The sequence below is a fragment of the Carettochelys insculpta genome, chromosome 3 (genome assembly GCF_033958435.1).
Source record: "Carettochelys insculpta isolate YL-2023 chromosome 3, ASM3395843v1, whole genome shotgun sequence".
Taxonomy (NCBI): Eukaryota; Metazoa; Chordata; order Testudines; family Carettochelyidae; genus Carettochelys; species Carettochelys insculpta.
The window spans coordinates 56139618-56163167 of record NC_134139.1 but is presented as its reverse complement, the minus strand read 5'-3'; the positions used below and the strand labels follow the sequence as shown (position 1 = coordinate 56163167).

Sequence of the window (23550 nt, the reverse complement as noted above, 5' to 3'; positions counted from 1 at the left end):
TGGCCTGTGGGCAGGGGACTGGACTTGATGAGCTCTCAAGGTGCCATCCAGGCCTGTGCAATATGTATGTTAAAAGAACAGCAACAAGCCAGAATGTGCTTGTGGGTGCGATGTGTTGAGAACCTTTATGTTGTCATGTTAGAATGTTCATTGTGCTCCCATCTTGGTGAGCTGGATGGAGCCAGGCAAGGAGCTCAGCTGGCTCTGGGGTGGGGGATCCCCAGGGGCCCCAACCCCCCCCAGTGACCTCAGCCCCCCTGCAACCACCTGGTCTCCGCAACACCCCGCTGTGAACACAGAGCTATACACAGCTCAGGCAGAGCCACCCAGCCAGCTTTTAAAAAAATGGTACCACTGGCTTTGAAGCGTATCCCTGTGGCACCTGAGGCAGGTGCCTCAGTCACCTTGACCTTGTTTCACCCCAATCCAGCTCATGGCACCATCTTTGGTGGACTACCCAGGCTGGGGCCCTTCCCCATCCGCACCATAGGCCAGCCCTGATCTGGTGTTTGGTTCTCACCTTCCAGCCCCCAATAACCTTTATTTTAGGAGCAATGTAATTTGTAAAGTGCTCTGTCACCATAGGGCCCTCTGCAAATACAAAATACTGCCTTGCAATTACTACAATTTTCCTTCTGCATGTGTGTATCTTCATTCTGCTTCCATGTGTATGTTCATGGCTTTGGCTTCCATCTGTGTACGTATCCCTCCCACACTCAACATGCGACTCTTGGCCAGAATTAGCCAGTGGGACCGCACCTTGTTCACCGCCTACTTAGGATACAGAGTGTAGTGTTAAGACCAGCCCTGGCTAACAAGTGGACGAGAGAGCAGTACACTAAGTTTAGGACACGTGGTTCTTTATTTTTTAGCTATACTTATCCTCTTAGTTTCAGTTTAGATGAACTCTTTGCCACTTATTGTTTAGCAGGTGGTTAGCTTCCTAGTAGACCAGGAATCACACACCTTTAACAACTGTTCATCTTATTAAAGGAGTTTATCCCTTCAGTAATGTATTCAAAATTCTTGTATGTTGGTGAAGGGCATGCCACTGAACACTACTGTTTGTTTTCTAAACAAGCCTTAGTGAGGAAAGCTCTTTATTTTTTCTTTCTGAGAAATCAGTACGACTACTCAGACCTGGGCAAACAAGATCTTTCTGCCTTGAAGCCATTATCAAAAATGGCCCAGCAAGTCCTGGTTCTTTGGTAACTTCAGGGCTCCTGAGTGGGTAATTTCATTTCTTGGCTGCTGCTGCTGAGGAAGGGGCAGGTGAGGAGGGCGGGCTGATACATACTGCTTGGGTTTCCTCTGTAGTTGCTGGGATTGGAACACCGAAGTTTTCTGTTTGCAAAACAGCGAGAGCTGCTCCTGCTCTGACGTCTTCCTCTGTTGCTGAAAGGATGTAGCAGTGCTTCTCTAGGGAGCAAAAGACAGGCCAGTGTTCCAGGGCCCCAGGAAAAGGAAAGAACAAATCTCTTTCCACTTTCAATAAGAGCAGCTCAAAGCCTGCCCTAGGTCCCTTTGATACCACTAGAAAACAGAACACCTGTACTTCAGTACCATCTGAGAGGCAGTTTTAAGTTTGCCCACATGTAGTAAGGAGTCTCTGATACTGCTGAGTGGCCTTGGTATCAGGACTGTCCCAAGGCAGGTGCAGGGCCTGTGGCAATCTCTCCTAGCTGTTCACTTGAATACTTTAAATAGCAAATGAGTCAAGGACATACAACGCAAATTTTTGCTTTAGCTGGAAGATCCAAATTTCATGAGACCAGATGCCATGTAAAGATTTGAAGCTTAGTAAAATTAAGTTACACTAGATCCAGGAGGGAGTTGTGTGTGATTTCTTTTACTCCTGCCAAACATATGGGACTTGAGTGACTGATGAAGCTTATGTCACTGGCTTTGCCAGCCCTAAGATCAATGCATGTTGCAATTTGCACCTTGTTGGCCAGACAGCAGGTAGAATAAGTCAGTACAGATTTCACAAGAGAGCAATATAGCAACACATAGCTCCAGAAATACAACCATCACTGATTATATTCAGCAGAGAGTCATTTTCATGCCCAAATATCTAAAATTATAATTTCATACCTATAAACAAACCAAATCTGGTAGGTCAGTTCACATTTAGGAAGAGACAATTTTGAGTAGGTATCTGTGATTCACTTATGCCACAAAACCTGTACTAGTTAAATGTATGTTCTTAATTTTGGAGGACAGTGCGTCAAGTATAAGATAAAATGTCCATAAGCAGTAAGCCTTTTAAAGGAAGACTATACACGTTTAGAATAGTAAATTCAACCCAATGATAAGGTGTCAATTGCTTTTTCATATTTCAGCTTTAGCTTCAGCAATACATGGGAATGTGGGAGTGACAATTTTAAAAAATGGTTACTTTTGATTTATATAGTACGATAGTCATTGCATATTGCAGAAAATAAGGAAAGTCAAGATACAGCCAGACTTGTTTTTCATTCTTTCTTTTTACAGCCCAAAAGGGAATTGCGTAGTTTCATTAATACCTTCGCAGCCAACACTGTCGTGCGCTTCTCTTTGCAAGCTATATTCTGCAACTGCTGGACTCAAGCAATCAACTCTTTTCCATAATATTGTAACCAGATGCTTTAGTGCTGCCTTTTTCGCTCCTGTAACTTGCGTGGTGACAGTGACAGAGCAAATACTGCTTCCTGTGCAGACCTGAAGCTAAAGGGCATTCTAACTTTCAAGCAAAACACCACTGCCAAATTCAGAGCCAATATTTCTGTACAATCTAACCTCCTCTTTGTTTTTCCTGAGGTAGCTGGGGAAACAGAGAACCCATAATGTGCTATCAAGCTTATGAGATGTTTAATATAAGTTTTTCCTAAGGAGGAGCATAAAACAGAGCAATTTTAGCATTCAGTGTTTTGGTATATAATTATCAAAAAAAAGCATTTATATTTACTATGTGAGCCAGAGTCACATTGCCCTTGCCAAGCATCTCATTTAGCACTGATCACAGCTCAGGGTAAGGGAGGAGAAGAGCATTTATAAAAATAGTGGCATTGCTCAAGGACGCTAACTGGAACTATGTTTGCTTAAAATATTTTCCCTGAGCAAAATGTCTCCCTTTAATACAGAGATTTTTCAGAAAGAAGCAGACAGTAATTTTGTTATGTGAAAATCAATATCCTGTTGGTTTTCAGTAATCCCTTAGTACCTGGGAACTTGTTTACCAGAGGGAAATCAGGAAAGTTATGATGCATCAACTAATACAAAGACGTGAATGAGTGAGACCAGAATAATAGACAAGACAGGTAAAGTAGTTGTTTTTGTTTTTTGTTTGTTTTTAAATCAGATCTGAAGACTAACTCTGTGCATCACTAAAATTCATCTTCTTTGTCTATAGAAGTTAGTTCCATGAAAAATATTACCTTGCCCACCTTGTCTTTCTAATGTCCTGAACCAACACTACAAACTGTTAATATGCATAAATTAAAAGCGAACGTGATTGGACACACACTTTCAGAAGTTAAGTGGCCTCAGCTGGTTGTACCTTAATCCTTCCTTAATTTAGCCCATATGTACATTGCCAGTTACTGTGCAGCAAATTAGGGAATGACTCTGTGGTGCATCACTTGCTGCACAGTAATAGCCCATGTGGATACTGCTACACAACCACAAAAGTGCCAATAAAGCTGTTGGTCTACAAGGTGCCTCAGGACTTCTTGTTGAATTTGCTACACCACAGTGAAAGTGCTGGAATAAAGTCCTGGCACCCAACATCCTGGCATGCTGTGCAGACAAGCCCACATCTGTGTTATTTTCACATCTTTAGTTAATTCATCTTAACTTTCCTGCCTACCCCTGTGTAGACAAGCCCAACCACACTAGCTACTTGAATTAATGCTCCCGCTTACACTTATTTCAATTTGATCCTACAGGAAGGGAAGTTATGAGCTTGTGTTTCCAAAGAAAGCAGTTTGCTTTCTGGATTACAGCTTCACTGCAGGACTCTGGGAAATAGCTCAGCCTGATAAACAAACAAACAAACAAACAAACAAACAAACAAAAACCCAATAAAACATACTCTTATTTCGTTGGAGTGTTTGAAACCCAAGTATTGCAGCAAGAAGAACCCAACCTGATTATAAGGAAAAATGGAACTGACCACACTGATTTAATGTGCAAGCTAAGGAATGCAAATAGCCCAATAGCAGTTTGACACATGGGCTTTTTAAAAAGTTTGTTTTAATAAATGAAGATCCTCTCAGAAATATACTTTAAATACACATCGGAACATCTTTAAATAATACACATTTTTGACAAAACGTGAAATAGTTTCAGTTGAGATATCTTGCTAGGACCATGTTATCGCAAAGAAAAAATTCTGCCTCAGAGTATTTGTCAGAACATGCTAAATTAAGAGCGATTCAAAATCATTAACAGATGGTACCAGTAAAGCACAGCATTTTCTACCTTTTGCTTGTAATGTCACAATTACTCCCTTCCTTGTGAAGAGCTGTATGAATTCAGCTTGTAAGAGCATTTTATACAGTAAAATTGCTCTTTAAAGGTTGCGCCCTCCCCATACACACTATAGCAGGGGGCTGCAAACTTCCATTTTTTTAATCCTTTACATGGGCCTTTAACATGAACTATCTTTGGATCTGAGTCCCTTTTAATGAAAGGAAGGATCTCAAGGGTACTGTTATGATGACACATAACCATCAAAACAGATTAGCCTCAAATTCAGGGAGGGCAAAATTGTCTTAACTGTTGTTAGAGTGGTAATTAAAGCATGACAGATATCTTCAGGTGCAACACTTATTAAAAAGCCAAATGAAACCATGGTCAATTTCTGCTCCAGCTGTGCTTGTGGAGATGCATTTCTAAGAGAGCAGACACTGCCATGATAAGCCTCTTCAACAAAAGCAGACTGATGGTTTGTCTCAGGAGTTGGCCAGCTCATGTGCTCAGTGACTGACGCAGTTCTTCATACATTGCTTGATCCTAATGATGCCAGTTAGGTGAGAAAAAAGAAAAAACACTTCAGCTCAGCAAGAATGCATGCAATGTTTAAAGGTGACTTTATCCATATTTTCCTCTAGGAAAACTAAACAGAAATGACCTCTGTGCATGGTGGCTCATATTTGGCTAAAATATTTACAAAAGAAAAACCAACTGGAGGCAAAGTAGCATGTCTTTTATGGGATTCACTTAAGACAAGTCACCAACCATCTAATTATTAACAGAAAACCCTGTGTTGGCAGATTTCTTATGTTACACTCTGCCATGCTTGTCTCAGACCGTGTCTATGCACAGAAATTAGACTGTTTTAAATGTAAAGTGTGGTTTTAAACCAAACTTAGTTAAATTGGTGCAAAGTCATGTGCAGATGGTGTCTTATTCTGGTTTAAGAGCAATTTATTTTGGTTTAGTTTATGCCCGTTCCCAATCTTAAACTAAAATAATCCAATCCTAAACTGAAATGATGGAGACCATTCACACAGGGTTTTGCGACAGTTTAACTAAATCTGATTTCACAGCATAATGAAGCTAAACTGTTATAAACTTTCTTTTTCACACAGACTGTCCTTATTCCTGGTCTTCAATTGCTGCCGTTACTATTGATATTTGCCAAATCAGATTCGTCTGGCTGAGTGGAAGCAGTAGCTGGAATGGGGGGTGAGCAATGAAGGGTCAAAGTGCACTTTTGCATTTCAAAACACACTCAGCCACCTTGTGCCCTAAAATGTGAACAATTCAGCAGTTGTTTACTGAATTATGTAAACCTACTATAACGACACTTCACACTGTCTGTGGTTGCACAACCAAAATTATCCCATTCCAGTCTTTCCCAGTGTAACAAGTAGGCAATTGTATTACATACTGCTCAGGTCAAATACATACATCTCAAACCACTTGAATGTCTTGCCTTTAGAGAGCACTTCTCAGAGCTTCTACAGCATAGGAAGCACTTTGGTAAGAACAGAAAGCACAGTGCAAAATTTCTTCTTCCCTGAATCTCTCACATTGGCCCACTCCTCACATTAAAAGGAAATGGAGCATACACACCCTGATTGGTCTTTTCAGAGGATTTGCTGGTTAACAGTGCGTGAATTTCAGAAACAAAGCTATAAGATTTCTAAACACCCAGGCTAGAAACAGGACTTTCAAAATTAGCATTACCATCTCCAATAAGTTCCCCAGTTTTCTGCTGCAGGAAAGGGATTCCTATGGCTTTCGTGTGATGTTGAAGACGGATTTCTTATTTACAAACTGACCTTCAGCCTAATTCAGCTATTTGAAGTTTATCCCCTTAGCATATATACTTTATTTTCAACTATTATGATTTAAAGGTGGAAGTTGAAACCATCATTAAGCAGTAGTTAATGTTGCTTTGTTGTGCCAGGAGAAATAGCTCAGATCTGGGAGAGCTGTCAAAATGGAACATAGAAAGTCCTAACCTATTTTTGGGAGGTGGCATTCTTCGGAATGTTGTATTGGAGTGATGGGTAATCAATGCTAGCAAGTGGGCTGCAAGACTGAAATTGGACATGCACATTAATTGTGATCCCAAGAATCAGATTAAATATGCTGAACTTGATTCTCCTTTATCGCGCCTTTTCAACAAAAAGCAATCTATTACTAGGGGCTCATTAAATGACCAGCAAATGTAACAAAAAGAAGCAGAAGGAACGCATGGCTCTCACAATGTTCTATACAAACAACATGCACCTCACACCTGCCCTTCTTTTGTGTGTGTCACTTCTCATTTTGCCAGGGGCTGCTCAACCCTCTCTTCTAGGCTCCACTCCTATTCCTCCTCTTCCCTCAACCCCCAATTTTCTTTCCCTCCCTCCCAGCACTTGCAGGCTGTGGATCAGCTGATTTGCACCCTATTCCTCCTCCTCCCCCTCTTTCAGAGCTTGAACACTATGAATCAGCTAGGAGGGTGGGGGAGGAGTAGGTAAGTGCAGGAGGCAGCCCCCAGTGTGCAATATGCACAGGAGGGAAGGGTGTGGGGGGGGTGTGCATGGGCCACACAGAGAACCTCAATGGGCTACATATGAGCCACAGGTTGTCCTCCACTGTGGTATCAGATGGAATGTTGTACTAGAAGGTGGGGTGGACTGAAATCACTGATTTTAATCAACATGCAGGAAATAATTTAAATAACTAGTCTGGTTTTATGAGGACTTCTGAATTATTTTCTAAAAAAAGGCTGATCCTCCTGGGTTGGTAACCAGTAATATATGTTCATTTGCAACTAAACAGACTTCACGCTAGAACTGGTACTTTCTGCTAACGACAAGGATATGCACCAAAGCATACTATATTTGTGTACATTCATTCAAGCAATTATGTAGCTTAACATGCATTTATGCAGATTCTTAATTTTCACATTTTTATTGTTAGAAAGTGGTGAAATATACATTTCTGATTTACTGGATTTTTTTTTTTTTTTTTTTACATATGATTTGTGTCAAACCCTATTTGGGCAAAGACTGGAGTTAAATTAAAAATTCATATATGTAGAACTATAAAATTGTGTTTTTATTAGTTAAATAGAATGCTCTTAATTGTTCTGAATACAAACAAAAAGGCTATCAAAATGTGTTTTGGATTTAAAATGAACTAATTATTATAAAAAGAAAGCCATAACCAGGCCTCCTATATGCCGTGCTAATACAAATAAATAATTATAATTATCTGTAGTTAGTGAATTGAAGTGATTGTTTCTGGTCACCGTATCTTCAAGATTTTAGAACTCGTAGATTGCACCACTTCCCACCTTTTTCTTCATAGATCTGAAGAGGAAAACAAAGCTTTCCTTCTTTTTTTCCTATTTCAAATCAGGTTCTTAATCAAAAATGAAGTAGTCACTGAACTCAACTAGGAGAATAAACTGAAATGAAGGACATACTCTCTCTGCACATGTAGAAGGATCTACCATTGTTAAAAGTTAGGTTGGCTTTCAACAAAGTCTAGTTCCAGATACTTAGACAGTGACTTCCACCAATTTGAGAGATCCAGGTTCAGGTTTGTGCTTCAATACATATTTTATTATACAAAGTAAAATAGCTCCATCAGGAAAGACTGAGAGATAATAGGAACAGAGACTTGACCCAGGAATTGATTTATAACCTTGCACATGAGGATTCAGAATCCATGGCATTTAGCTAAGGCAGTACAGTTGCAGTTACTGTTCTTATCCTCAAAAGTAACAATCTTTTAAAGTCTTACTTAAGAAATTTGCTTTCATATTATCCTGCTTCAAGGAATTCTAACGGTTAATGCATTACTGACTACTGAAATTCATAGCTGAAAATAATGTAATTTTTTTCTTTGCTATACTGTCCACCAATGAAGGGATATTAGTGGGTATTTGTCCAATCATTTTACACTCAATTCATTCTGAGTGTGAAGAAAGTAGAGGAATTGGTTAATTTATTTTAGCTGATGTTCATACTATAGTGAAAGGGATTTCAAAGCTTCTTGACTAAAGTCCCTAAAGCCAGCAGACATGTGGAGCCTCGCCAAGCCATTAGACATATGGGACCTTTCCAAAAGAAGGGCCCAAAAGCAATTAAGACAGTATAAATTCCAAAGACTTCTCCTCTGGTCAAACTGCAGGAAACGAATGTTGAGAAATGACAACAGTTACCACATTTACCTGCCATTCTTCAAAAAAGAGACTGATTCATGATTTGACCTTTCAGACACATGATGAATTTATATGCTGACTTATAAAAGTATGAAAAGGCTGATAATCTGGAAGAACAAAACATTCTTTTTCTAAATACAATTTTCTGTCTCAAGACTAAGATGTTATTTTTATCTATTAAGCTCCAATGAGCTTTTTTTCTTTTTCTTTTTCTTTTTTTTACATTGGTAGGTGCATGAAGAGTGGAAGCAAAGCATAATTCAGTCAAAGTACTCTGGACTGTGAACGCCTCAGATATCAAGGTTTAACAGTATCTTTAGATTCATGTCAGTTCTTGGATTGGAAACTGTACTTACTCCCCCATCATCACTGTGGTGCTGGAAGAGCTGTAACTTTTCTGGAAGAGACTTAAATGCTTGACTTCATTTTTGAAAAGTCCCATGGGATCTTTTATAATGTTAACCCACAAATCCCAAACAGATTCAGATGCAGTACATATATTCTGTCCTCACTTCTCTTCCCCAGTTTCTAGTGATTACAGAATTCTTCACTTCCTATCCTCTAACCGATGTTTAACATTATTTACTGATTCACAATTTATAGCCTCTCTTACCTTTCTCGATATAGATGATTTCACTTTCTTAAATGCTTCTTCAAAGTGTTCTTGGCCAATCTTGATCTCTCCTTAAAAAGAACACAGTACAATGGACTTTGTGGTTTACTCCCAATTCAGTATATAAAACACCATCCCCACACCACATCCCACTTTCCAAATAATTTCCAAGATTCCACTAGTGAAAACCTCAAGTCTTCGCATTTCACTAACTGCCTTGTCTAGACAGCTCAAATGGCTGAGGTCTGAGCTTCATGAACTCCTGAATTTCAGTATCATGTCTAATGCAGACCATTATCTTGAGCAAGTGCCTTACCAACTGTACATCTATTATACTATCTACAAAAGGCAATAATACCAACTTACCTTACAGGGATGTTTTAGGTATGTAACTATAGATTAAGGGCTTGATTTTCAAATTAATTGTAGCTACCATCAAAATCAGCTAGAATTCAAGGTGCTCAACATTTTGGAAAACAAGGGACCTCAATTTTAGGCATAGACCACGCTCCCATAAGTCAACCTAGCTACCTCACTCCTGGGTGTGAAAACTTCTTATGCCTGAGACGCATAGTTAAGCTGATCTAAGCCCCTGCATACATACCATGAAGTTGCCGGAAGAATTCTTTACTTCTCTGAGTGACACAGACTTTCGAAGGTGTGGATTAATTAGACAGATGGATAAAACCCTTCACTGCTGCAGTAAGCATCTATACCAGTGATGCATAATGTAGGGTAGTGGGTGAGCTGCATGAGTGGCCCTCCATCTCAGTGGACTGCAAGATTGTTACAACCATGTCAACCTCCCAGATAAAGTAATTTTTCTAACTGCACTTGCATGGCTAGAATTTGCAGGATGTACCGACAGAACCATAGCAGTTCTGTGAACGCAGTGGAAGTGCATGGTTCTCACAGTTAACGTTGTATGCAATCAGCACACACCTCACTTTACACACCCTTGCTTTAAGTGCCTGTTGCTTTAGTAATACTTTCAGGGAAAAAAACCTACGCAGATGGAAACCAGTGGAATCGTGGACAACAGATAAAAACTTGATGGGCACCACATGGCCCTCAGCCATAGACTGCTCTGATAGGGCTAGCTTATGAAATAAGGCCTCCTTATGTTCAGTCCTAAACCCTGATCACATTACACATTATATAAACATTGCTTTTATTTTTACATTTAGAAAGAAAACTTTTAGCAATATCCTGAGTATACTACGCAGCCCCCAGGCAGTTCAGCTCACACCACCACCATACTGACATTGTTTGGCACTCTCCAGAAGTCAGGTAACTGGTTACCCATGTCATCACCTACCCATCCTTGCAGAACAGTATGCACATCAGATTGCTCCTTTCTCCAGCACTTTTGCCCAAAAATACATGAATAAATCATTAGACAATGATTTTAGAACAAATCCTTTGAGATAACAGGTCTACTGGGAAACAATTTCATTCCAAACAATTGGAAAAGACCCATACATTGCTCTGCTCTCACTAGTACCATCATATAATATACGTGGACTTAAGAGACAACAGGATCAAAATGGTACACAGACTTAGTACAACCACCATGCACACAGGTTGCCTTAGGAGCAGATGTGCTGAAGGCAGCACAGTGTGTGTTTTTAATAAACTTTCTGGTGATTGTCTTATATTTATTTCATTTAGATACTTTCAAATGCACTAGCTTGTGGCACCACTTTTCACACTTTTTGGTGGGGGAAGGGAAGGATAAAACAGAGGACATGACTATGCTCATGAACATATTTAACCACTGTAGGTTTATTTCATGTAAGTCATTAAAAATGCTAGTTAAAACTACAGTCCTCACCAGAACAAGATTTCACCAAAGAGGGGCTCAGGCATCAATAACTTCTCTTCCAGAAAGAAAGTAAAATCTAGCTCAGCATTCCTCCACTTCTATATCACACAAACATCTGGAGAACCCACTGTAACTGACTTAAAAGACTATCACATGGAACACACTATGCATTATCAAGAGAAGCGTAAGCATTCCATGCTGAATGAATTCTAAACCATGTCAAGTCTGCAAGTCCAAGAAGGAACAGTATAAACATCTCCAATTTACTGTGTGACTGTGATCCAAGTGTTTATTTCAGCTCACAGAATAGTATTTTCAATAATCCAGAATTCCCTTTCAATGGGTTTCAGCATCCTTGTCTGCAATCAAGACTATCTTAATGACAGCAGCAGGAGCATTAGATAAACACCTATAATAGCTTTAAAAATAAGTTAAATGCTAGAAATATGGATAATCAGACTAATATCTCAAAATGTGTTCAACTAAAAGTTTTACAACACTATAAACACTATTTTACTTGGAACTGGAGAACTCACTTCTAGTGTCTTAACTACATTAATTAAAAAGCCACCAACATTTTCCACGTACTAACTGCATAGAATATAACAATAGTGAGGGCTTTTTTCCGTAAATCCCTAAGGTAGGCAAAGCATCTGAGGGAGAAGAGGCTGTTTCTGTTTTCACAGCCCACTTAATTTATGGTCTTTATGCAGATACTCCCAAAAGAGCTATTAATTATGGTGGGTCCCTCCACAATGTAAACACTTGTCCACTAAGAACGGCAATAAAATGAGAGTCATTTAATAAAAGCTACAAACATAGCACTTTGAGAGTAATGATTTTTGGTGCCTAACTGACTCAGAATGGAGTCATACCTGTGACATCAGGTAACTGAGCAGGGCAGTTTAATATTGCTTTTAACTTCTTATAAAAATTGTCTGCTTTTCCACAGTGATCAGTTGAAATTCCCAATAGAGCCTATTACATTTCTAAACTACTCATCCCTAAGGTAGCTGACCCACCTTCAAACAATTATATAATCTTGCATGTAAACTCCATGAGATGCAATAAGGTGATGGAGAATTACTGTCCTTTCCAAGATTTCACTTTTAAAGAGAGGGAAGAAAAGAGTTTGTAACTGAACTAGGGACACAGATGTACTACCATCAAGGCTATACAGTAAACTCTTTCCTCTCTGGCATTCTATTATCCAGAACTCTCACATAACCAGCATTTTAAATGTCAGTAAATTTTCGTTATGTTTTCCATAAGTACAGTACAGTGGGAGTAAATACAAATAAATACAGCAAATACAGTGTAAATTTTCAGTGTGCAATATTCCTGTTGGTAAATAAAGCACTCTGCATATATTTTTGTTTAATATCAAATCTTGCTTTTTTTTTTTAAAGTGTTATGCATTGCTAGGTATATATCTATTATCCAGAATATTGGAATATTCAGCAACTTCCTGGTCACAGGGCTGCCGAGATATGAAATTTTAGTGTATGTCATAAAACTGGCTTTTGCACAGAGGGAGGTTAAAGAAGAAGGTTGCACCCAAACACACATCCACTTTCTGGGAAAAGCATAGTAATCAAAAATATTTTCCTGAGCACAAAAAGGGACAATCATCCGCTCCCAAGATCAAACAATTGCTGGCTCAAGTAGACACAAAGTATGACATCTGCTCTCTCAAAATGGATTATCCTATAAGTGACTGTCAGAAAGAATCTTAGATTGATTGCAATAAACATTGTGGCTACTGCTTCAGAACTGGTTGGATACTGTGGCTCTAATTGGATGCTAAAGGGGTTCCTTAAAAATTGCAACTACATGATCAAATTTGAACTTCTAATACAGTTTGTATACCACCTGAGTGGTTCTGAGCAAGGGGATTTGCTGCACCAGTGGAGGTCAAGCCTCCTGGTGGCCCAGGGGGCTGGGCCGTCAGGCTGCTGGCTGGACTCCTCTCCTGGCTTCTACCAGCTCCCTGTCCCTAGCTGCCCTGGGGACTCCACTCCTGCTGGGCTCCCTGATACTGGGCTGCCAGCCAGGGCTCCCCACAGGACTCTGTGTCACTGGACTTCCAGCCATGGGAATGAGTGCCTGAGATGGGCTCCCTGGCAAGCTCCATGCCCCAAGCCAGGCGCCCTGATCCAGCTCCCCACCATAGGGCTTCCTTGCCCCAGCAGGGCTCCTGGCTGTTGCAAGGCTGTCAGCACGGTCCATGCCCCATCCAGGCTCACTGGCCACCACCCTCTCTTGGGCCTGCAGGGCTATTACTCCCTGGCCAAACTCCCCACTGCTGCAGGGCTGCCAGAGGGGTTCATGCCACCAATGGGGCTCCTCTGCAGCTGTGCAGCTGGAGCTCTCTCATCCAGGTTCTCCCTGGTCCAGCAACATCTGTGATCATGCCAGACCAGGGATGTTGCCAGACAAGAGAATTTCAAAATTGTACTACCTGAGTTTTAAAAACAAACAAACAAACAAAAACAAAACCAGTATCTAAATAAATCTAATTTCAACATCTTTACTGGAAATCTTTTCTAGTACCCCATCATATTCAGCACTCTCTCCAAAAACCAATGCCCCTTTAGGATTTATATCTTTTCTCAACAGAAATCTTCCCCCTTAGTTTTGGTTGGCCCACTATTCTCCAACAGTTCAAACAGATTATGTTTATGACTTTAAACTAATTTAATTATCTTCCCACTGTTTCATTTACACTTTATATGCTTGTCTTACCTTTCTTGCTTTTGCCATTCTGTAGGGCCATTTCTTGCCTCAAGGCACAGACTGAAGCTTCACGCACCAAAGCAGAAAGATCTGCCCCCCTAGAGATAGACACAAATAACGATTGTTTTAGGATATATTTCTCTCCATCACCTTTATTTGTGATGACATACACAAAGTCAGGAGAATGCAAAAGATTCAGAGAGAATAGGACCACTGGTGAAAGATAAGTATAAATATGTATTTGTTAAAACATGCTGGATATAAAAAGCATTTGGAATCACGTGGTGGTAAGGACGAGATTGAAGACCTGCCACTCAGAGTAATTTACATACCTTGGAGTTGGGAAAGCAGAAAATAGAGAATTTGGTACACAAACTACCTATGTCTCACAAAAAAACAATAGTTAAGTTATATTCACTTAGAGCTGGCTGTATCACATCGAAGATTATAAACTACAGTGCATTTGATCCTGACTAAGCCTTTCTGGCACAGACACAAGAGAAGGGAACAGTCAGGTTATTGATTCTTTGCGGAAGTATATTCTTGAGACCCACCTAACGCACTCACATTAAGTATTTCAAACATTAACTGTGACTGTGAATTTATTTTGTAAACAACAACCAAATACAGTAGCTGTTTCTAGCTTATTTTTTAGTCAGAGCTGCATTTCACAGTGAATTGGAACCTGGGTGGTCCCTGTCTCCATGCAATGGCCCTATGTCACCTTTGTGCACTTCCTCATCTCCTTTATTCTCTTTCTCCTGCTACCTCGTTTGTTCTTTTGAGGGGTTTATGCTCTTCACTTTACACACTACCCAGATTTCACCTCCTCATCTCTAGTTCACTTTCCACCAGCTGAGCCTGGCAGGAATTCTTCACACTCAGACAGACCACCAGCCACCTTGTGTTACATCTTTTAACCCCAACCACTTTTTTCTGCATGGCTGCCTGTTCCGCAATAAAGAGAAGACAAAGCAGACAGGCAAAGAATGGGCAAGTCTGGTCATAGTTCTAGCCAATGAAATGTACTTTTCCCCAGGCTGGAGAATAATGAACTAGTGCCCTCTTAACACTCAGCATCCAAAAAACAGCAAGTAGATCTGTCTTAAATGGCTGGAAACAAAGAGCTGCAAGTTACTCACAAATCAGTAGACTGGTACATGGCTGCTAAGTCATACAAAAGTAAATTTTTAATAACTTTGGCTCAAGTAAACAAATGTATTTAAGGAGTTACTTAATCACCAAATAAATATACCTCTTATAAGCCATTTAAAGGAGAATTAACATGAACCTGGATAATTAAATTTTCTTTGCTCAGCGTTTATAGCTGTTCTGCAGATATAACAATGAGAACTCAACACACCCTGGATACATGGACTGAAATGATGTCCAGCTCATTGCACAGTCTTTAAGGACTTCAGAACCTTTGCCAAAATACTTGTTTGTAACTTCCTACATAGTCACAGCAGATATCCTTAATTTTCTTCATTCACAGAAACTATATTTTCCTCCCTCTCAGTGAAGTAAATCAGCACTGCCATCTGTAGTATTCATCCTCACATTTGCTAGCCTCTCCCTAATTGATACTAAAGGAGTTCTGCATTAGAAGTGTACTGAAAAAGAAGCAGAGTCAGTGAACTAATTGACCTGTCAGCAGACCTCCATTTTGCAACTATAATGATCACTGAGACTTTCACTTTGCAGTGCAACTTCCAGATTGGATCAACACACCCATAGGGGGTTGAGAACTCATTCTAATCCTGATGAGCTCAATCTATCCAAGACACTGTGCTCATGGCAGTAGATGTAAGAGACAAGGGGAGGCAATGCCTTCTCTGAGGCCTAGTGCTCAAGCTTTCCCCCTTCCTATCCATATTGTGTTGAAGCCTGCTGAGTCTTCCTCAGGAGGGAATCTATTAACTGAAAAGTCTTCCAGCTTGCCAGACCTATTGGCATGACAGTGACCCTGCAAAAGAGCCACTGAATGGTAATAAAGCCATTTGATGGGAATGTGCCAATCTGGAGGTCTATACTGTCAATTTCTAAATGTACGGACAAAAACAATTGTGCATTACTTATGTCTATGGGACCTCATCTTAAAATCTGCTTTAAATACTTCATGAGTTTGTTGCTGAAAATTATAAAATCGCATTTCTAAAAAAAATCCTTGCCTACAATTTTAGATGCACAATCTGAGTATGGAGCATTAGCTTTAAATGCCTGAATCTTCAGAATACAAAAAAGCAGTCCTGTAGCACTTTAAAGACTAACAAAATAATTTATTAGGTTATGAGCTTTCACAGGACAAACCCACTTCTTCAGACCTGGAAGGAGTAAGCAGAGAGGAAGGAAGAGAAGAGGGGGACAGGGTGAGGCCACAGGCTAGGGAGCTCACCACCCCAACTGGCAACTTCAGCAACTTCCCATGACACCACCATATGCAAGTGGACCAGACTAAGGAGAGAGAAGCTAGGAAGGGTTGACTGGCCCTAAACCAGCCCTCAGACTCACAGGAGGGGTGAGATCAGAGCAGGAGGGCTGCATTCCGGACTGTTATCTTCCAAAGGTGTGTAACTAAAGTACTTTCAAGAGTAAAAATATCCTTTGGTAAAGAGACCCTTTTGTTGGATAGGAAACTAGTACATCAGTTTTTCCATAACAACCATCTCTTTTTAAAAACAAAACAACAAAAATACCATCTGCAGCTGGACTTCAATAATCACAAAACTTCTTTGTGAAGTCTGAGTTTCTTGCTTAAGTTTATTACCATAATATCCCAGAAGGGCTGACTTAGATCCCAGAGCTCCCAAAGCCAGCTGGATTTCAGTGAAAAACGTGTAAGCAACACGGGCTCACATGTCTGATACTATTCAAGAGCTCAGGCTGCTGGACTACAGGGTCCCATTGCCCAAGAAAGGCATCAGACATGAAAGTCTGCATTATGATCCAGAGCTAAGTACAGCGATCAGTCATGGCCCAGACCAACAGCTTACCGTACATGGACTGAAGACTGGAATCAATTTATATCAGTGTAGACTAAAGAGGAGACTGTGCCAACATGTAACAAAAACACCCTGCACCCTTTTCTTTTACTGCTAGAAAAGATATGTTAAGTTTCTCAGCTCTGGACTTTTATCCAGGATATCATCATCTCATAGCTTGAATATGCAATAACCTTTTCCTCCAGCTTTGACAAACACAGTCTTGTTAAACTGATAATTCATTCACAATGTGGCTGCAGTGATCATTTCCCTATAATGTCACTTTGGCCACATCACCCCTCTCCACACATCCTTCCACTGACTAACACTTCTCTATTGCATCCAACACTAGCTGCTTGTCTTCACTTTCAAGGCCTCTCACAATCTACTCCCACTCTACCTATCATCTCTCATTCACGATTGAGCTGTCAGCTTTTTTTGTCCAACTGTTAAATTTCCAAACAAGCAGTATTATGTGCTCTCCAATGCTGTCCTTCATGCTTCAATGGAGCACTCAATAAATATCCACAAAGCCACCTTATTATCCTTCAACACCCTCCTCAAAACTGTCCTTTACCAAAATGCCTACTCCTTCCCTCCCCAAAAGAAAAAACAACAAAAACTGGCAACAGCTAGGCCATCAATACACAGATATCACTTCCTATTTTATACGTCAATACTCTATTTTTTTTATACTTTCCCATCTATCATCTTTTTTTACACTGAAAGTTATTTTTTTATTACACAGTACAGAGAGAGAGTGCAAAGTTTTAAGGGAATAATTATTACCTCATTAAAACACTTAAGATTAACTAATCAATCATGGCAATGAGTTAATAGCTTTGAGGAGCTCTGTAAAGCTATGGGTTTGCAAATGACTGATAAGTAGTTATGAAATTTGCATCAAACCCATTCTTTGGACATTTGCACTATATGAAGGCTTCTCAGGATACAATATGCCTCCAGTACTCTGTCAGATATAAAACAATCTTGACCCATTTCTGTAACAGAATTTAGAACAACTATGTGTGCAAGTTTTGCCTACCACTTTTAACTGTGGATCCAGTTTCTTGAGAGGTTTCAAATTTCTTATCTGTGGTTGAATACAAATATTCCAGAAACAGAGACAAGGCAAAGGAAAAAAAGGACAGAGTGGCCTTTGCTAAACACCAATAGTGCCAGCCAACACCAGATTATTGTGTAGGAAAAGGAAGCCTATACCATCTCCGCTGTTTAAAAAGTCCCTGGAAAAATTTCAAGTGTAAGTGATGGAAAAGAGGGAAAGGGATTTGAGCCTGAGAGTCAGGAAGTTCAACATTCCTGTTAATAATAAAAAATACATTAAACATACGGACATTTCTCGCTGCATGTATTAGAACTAAAAATGGAAGACACTCACGTATAGCAATCGCAACGCTGATCATAAGCAATTTCTTCAAGGTTTACATCAACATCCAAAGGGGGTCGGGTACCATCCTAAGGAGTTGGGGGTGGTGGAAGAAGAAAATAAATACATTTTTTTTTCAATTAAGAAACCCCAAAAGTGACTATCATGTAAAAATCATACTGAGCTGAGGCCGTACAATTTCTGAGAATACAGGGGTAGGGATTAGTATGACTCAGAAACTGACAAGAATAAAGAGCAGGTCTGCAGGACAATTTGACACTGAAGTGGTTCAGAAAAAGAGAAGTTACTCACCGTAGTAACGATGGTTCTTTGAGATGTGTCCCCGTGGGTGCTCCATGATAGGTGTCGGGCTCGCCCCGGCGCCGCAGATCGGATCTTTCCAGCAGTTTCTGCTGGACCGCGCATGCGCCGGCACGCGCCGCTCCCCTGCGCGCTCCCGGCCACGTGCGCGATCCGGTCCCCGCCAGTTACTTGACCAACTGCCTCGGATGCTCCTGAAAAACACCAAACAGAGATCCGAAGCAGGGAGGATGGGCGGGTGGTGGAGCACCCACGGGGACACATCTCAAAGAACCATCGTTACTACAGTGAGTAACTTCTCTTTCTTCCTTGAGTGTCCCCGTGGGTGCTCCACGATACGTGACTACCCAGCAGTAACCCAAGAAAGGAGGTGGGTAATCAGGTTATGTGCAGCTTGCCCCCGAAAGGACCGCTGTCGAGAGGCGGGTATCCTCTTGGAATACCCGGTGTAGGGCATAATGCTTGGCAAAGGTGTCATAGGATGACCAGGTCGCCGCTCTGCAAATGTCTTTTAGCGTGATGCCCTTGAAAAAGGCTGTTGGTGCCGCCACCGCCTGGGTGGAATGAGTAAAGGAGTCTTTCAAAGTTCACAGCACATCTTTATGCAGGACACAGTGTGCTTCGAGATTCTCTGTGAAGAGAGACCCTCTCCTTTTGATCTGGGAGCGAGAGAGACTAAGAGTCTGTCCGTTTTCCGGAAGGACTTAGCTCTGTCTATGTAGAAGGCCAACGCCCTCCTCACGTCCAGGAGGTGCAGGCGTGCCTCCTTGTTGCAGCTCTGAGGCTTCGGGTAAAATGAGGGTAAAACTATAGGTTCATTAAGATGGAACTCTGAAGAAACTTTCGGAACAAAGGCTGGGTGCAGCCATAATGTTACCGCCTCCTTTCAGAATACCGTGCAGGGCGGCGTTGCCATAACTGCTGCGAGCTCACTCACCCTGCGAGCTGACGTGATTGCAAGAAGGAAGGTTGTCTTTATCGTAAGGAGACGGAGGGCAACCGTGGGTAAGGGTTCAAAAGGTGGTCCCGTTAGCATGCTGAGCACCAGGTCCAAGCTCCACGATGGTGGAGGCGGTTTCCAAGGGGGATACAGGTTTACCAGCCCCTTCAGGAACCTGGTAACAATAGGATGGGCAAACACCGTGGGCCCCTCCTCTGCATGCCGAAAAGCCGATATAGCGGCAAGATGGACCTTCAAACGAGGAGAGGGAGAGCCGGCCTCTCTTGAGGTCCAGTAAGTATTCTAGTATGACAGGTATAGGCACTTCAAGGGGATCTAACTGCTTGGTGGAACGCCATGCAGTGAATCGAGTCCATTTCTGTTTGTAGGTCTTCCTGGTGGAGATCCTTCGGCTACTTTCCAGGACTTGTTGCACTCCCTCCGTACATGTACCTTCTAGGGAGCTGAGCCGTGGATTAACCATGCTTGTAGGCGCAGGCCTCGGGGGTGAGGATGCACTATGGACCCCTGGGCCTGCGTGAGCAGGTCTGGTGCTACCGGAAGGGGAAGCGGTGGACAATCCAACATGCGGAGAAGCAAGGGGACCCATTGCTGTCGATCCGATGTGGGGACCACTAGGCTCATGCGGGCTCTCTCCCTCCTGGCTTTCCGCAGGACCTTGTGGATGAGCACTGTGGGTGGGAACGCGTAAAGCAGTGGGCCCTTCCACGAAATCGCGAATGCGTACCCCAGGGACCCCCGCCCCAGTCCTGCCCTTGAGCAGTATTGGGGGCACTTCTTGTTGTGCTGAGTGGCAAACAGGTCTATCTGGGGAAACCCCCATGCCTGAAAAATTGGTCGTAACAGATCGGAGCGGATCTGCCACTTGTGTGTGAGTGCGAAGTGCCTGCTCAGCTGGTCTGCCTTCATGTTGTGAGCGCCTGGTAAGTACAAGGCTTTCAACGTTATATTGTTGGCGATGCACCAGTTCCACAGCTGGACTGCTTCCGCACATAAGGCACGGGATTGAGCTCCGCCTTGTCGGTTTATATAAAACATGGTGGAGATATTCTCTGTATTGATCCCAACTACCTTGCCTTGTATGTGGTCTTGAAAGTGTTTGCAGGCGTTGAACACCGCTCTGAGCTCCAGAATATTTATATGCAGTGACTGTTCCATAGGGGACCACAGTCCTTGCGTCACCTTTTCGCCAATATGTGCTCCCCACCCTATGCGGGAGGCGCCGATGGTGAGAAAAATAGAGATTTGTGGTTGGTGAAAGGGAACCCCTGTTAGCATGTTCTTGGGGTTTACCCACCATTGCAGGGATCTGCGCACCTCTGTCGTGGGCGACACCACCCTGTGGACAGTATGGGATGCCAGCTTGTAAACGCTCGCCAACCAATGTTGTAGGTTGCTCATATGCAATCTGGCGTTCTGTACCACAAACGCAGCTGGTGCCATGTGGCCGAGCAGCTGCAAGCACATTAAAACCGGCACCGTGGGGCTGTATGTAATGACTTGTACCAGGGAACCGATAGCGCGAAAGCGAGCGTCGGGTAGATAAACTCTTGCTGTAATAGAATTTATGCGTGCCCCTATGAACTCTATGTCCTGTGTGGGGTCGATCTTTGATTTCGCAAGGTTGATGACCAGGCCCAGCGAAGAAAACGTGTTTGCTGTTACACGTATCATGCATAGTACCTCCTCTTTCAAGGCCCCTTTCAGTAGGCAGTCGTCCAGATATGGGAATATAAATACCCCCTGTCTGTGCAGGTAGGCTGACACCACTGCCAGGGTCTTGGTAAAGACTCTGGGGGCCGAGGAGAGGCTGAACGGCAGAACCTTGTATTGGAAATGTTCTTTGCCGACCATAAAGCGGAGAAAACATCTGTGAGCCGGGTGGATTGTTATATGAAAATATGCATCTTGTAAGTCGAGGGCTGCAAACCAATCTCCATCGTCCACTGCCGTGAGTATAGAGGCGACTGTGATCATCCGAAAGCGCTGTTTGCGCAAGTACCGGTTGAGGCCTCGAAGATCTAAGATGGGCCTCCAGCCTCCTGTTTTCTTCTCTGTGAGGAAGTATCGTGAATAAAACCCTTTCCCTTGAAGTCGCTCCGGCACTCTTTCGACCGTCCCTATAAGCATCAGGTGGTCCACCTCGTGCTTGAGTTTCGCCTCGTGGGAGGCATCCCTGAGATGAGGCCTGGGCGGAGGTCTTGGCGGTGGGAGCGACTGAAAGGGGATCACGTAACCCGTGGCTATGATCTCTAGTACCCACTTGTCTTTGGTGATCTTTTGCTATTGTGAGTGGAACGGTCAGAGGCGATGATGGAACATTATTTGTGGATGACATTGCGCGATGGTAGTAATAGTGCAGCCCTCGATCTGTCCGTCAAACTTGTTGCCTTTGGGCCTGCCCCGAGCATGCACGGCCTTGTTGGGAATGTCGCCTGGGAGTTCTATACTGTTGTTGCTGTTGTTGCCGCCCTTGGTCGTAGCCCTGTTGGTACTGAGCACGCTGAGGCTGGTACGGGTATCGCCGTTGTTGAGGGTAATACTTTTTCTTTCTGTATGGAGGGGTATAAATACCCAGGGTTCTGAGTGTAGCTCTTGAGTCTTTACTGGAATGAAGGACCGAATCAGTTGACTCTGCAAACAACTTCTGCGTGTTGAAAGGGAGATCGACAATTTTTGCGTGCAGATCCCTCGGGATACCCGATGTCTGGAGCCAGGATTCCCTGCGCATGACCACTGCCGTAGCCGTTGAGTGTGCCACCGTGTCCGCTACGTCCAGGGCGATCTGGACTCCTGTCCTTGAGGCTGCATAGCCCTCTTGCACGATGGCCTTCAGCACCGGCTTCTTATCTTCTGGAAGTGAATCCATGAGAGAAGTAAGCCTGGAGTAATTGTTGAAATTGTGGTTCACTAGATGTGCTGCATAAATTAGCCACTCTCAGCAGCAGGGTGGAGGAGGAGTATGCCTTTCTGCCAAATAGCTCTAGCTTCTTGGCATCTCTGTCCGTTCCCCCCGCTTTGTACTGGGAAGTCTTCGATCTCTATTGAGATGATTCTACCACCAGAGAATTTGGTTGTGGGTGACTTAACAGGAACTCCATGCCCTTCGCTGGGATGAAGTATTTCTTATCCGCCCTCTTGTTTATAGGTGGAGCGGAAGCCGGGGTCTGCCATATGGTGGTAGCAGACTCCATGATTGCTTCGTCAAGCGGGATAGCGATTTTGGATGAGGCCGGAGGCCTCAGGTTTTTGAGGAGCTTGTGGTGCTTCTCCTGCACCTCTGCTGTTTGGATGCCTTGCATGAAAGCCACCCTTTTAAACAGCTCCTGAAACTGTTTGAGGTCGTCCGGGGGGGGCAACATCCCCGGGGGCCATAGCCTCGTTGGGGGAGGACAAGGAGGAACCACTAGGGTAGACCTCCCTTGAACTCTCAGGGTCCTGCTGTCGGTGGTACAACCTCTCACTAGAGGCTTGCGAGGGAAAATCTCGGGGTTCCAGAATCAGCTCTCCTTGAGACAGCTGTGTTTCCGTCCCCGTCCGTGAGTGCCCACGGGGGTACTGGGCGGTCAAGGGGGACCTGCCCCTGGGTGTGTGCCTGTGGTGTCTATGCCCGGCGTGATAAGGACGACCGTGGCAGCATGGGCACGGTTCCTGGGATGGAGACCTGGACCACTCTCGAGGTGCATACTCCCGATGTCTGGGGGAGTGAGATCGTCTGGACGATTGAGACAATGGTGAAACTGGTTTATGGTAGTACTCCAGAGGGTCAAATCCCAGAAAGGGCGAGGGTGGCCCGAGCCATGGTGAGGCTGGTTGGAGGAATGGGGAAGGAGGCTCTGGGTAGGCTGGGGGAGACCCATGTCTCCTGGTTGGTGTACGCAGCATAAGGGGAGGACTTGTTCAGAGCAGCCCTGCAGCCCTGTCCAGAGAAGGGCTGCGGTGCCAGGTTTTCGCTGCTGCCTTTCCCTTCCCCTGCGAGGCTGGCTCCGCCTCTCTCTGTGCTGGGGATCTTGGCCCTGCTGTCAGCACGTTCATCTGCGGTGCCACGCGGGTGGTCTCCTCCGGTGCCTGCA

At 43.1% G+C, this 23550-nt stretch overlaps 1 protein-coding gene across 2 annotated transcripts in view; it reads right to left on the bottom strand.

Moving 5' to 3' along the window:
* Positions 1–4215: 4215 nt before the first annotated feature.
* The window catches only part of NVL (nuclear VCP like), an 89722-nt gene continuing 70387 nt past the window's right edge, over positions 4216–23550 (bottom strand). For both annotated transcript variants that reach the window (XM_074989898.1, XM_074989899.1), the window contains exons 20-23: positions 18208–18284; positions 13837–13925; positions 9267–9337; positions 4216–4995 (exon numbers count right to left, since the gene is read on the bottom strand). In XM_074989898.1, coding sequence (XP_074845999.1) covers positions 4951–4995; positions 9267–9337; positions 13837–13925; positions 18208–18284 — 282 coding nt within the window. In that variant the 3' untranslated portion in view covers positions 4216–4950. The remainder of the gene's footprint in view (positions 4996–9266; positions 9338–13836; positions 13926–18207; positions 18285–23550) is intronic.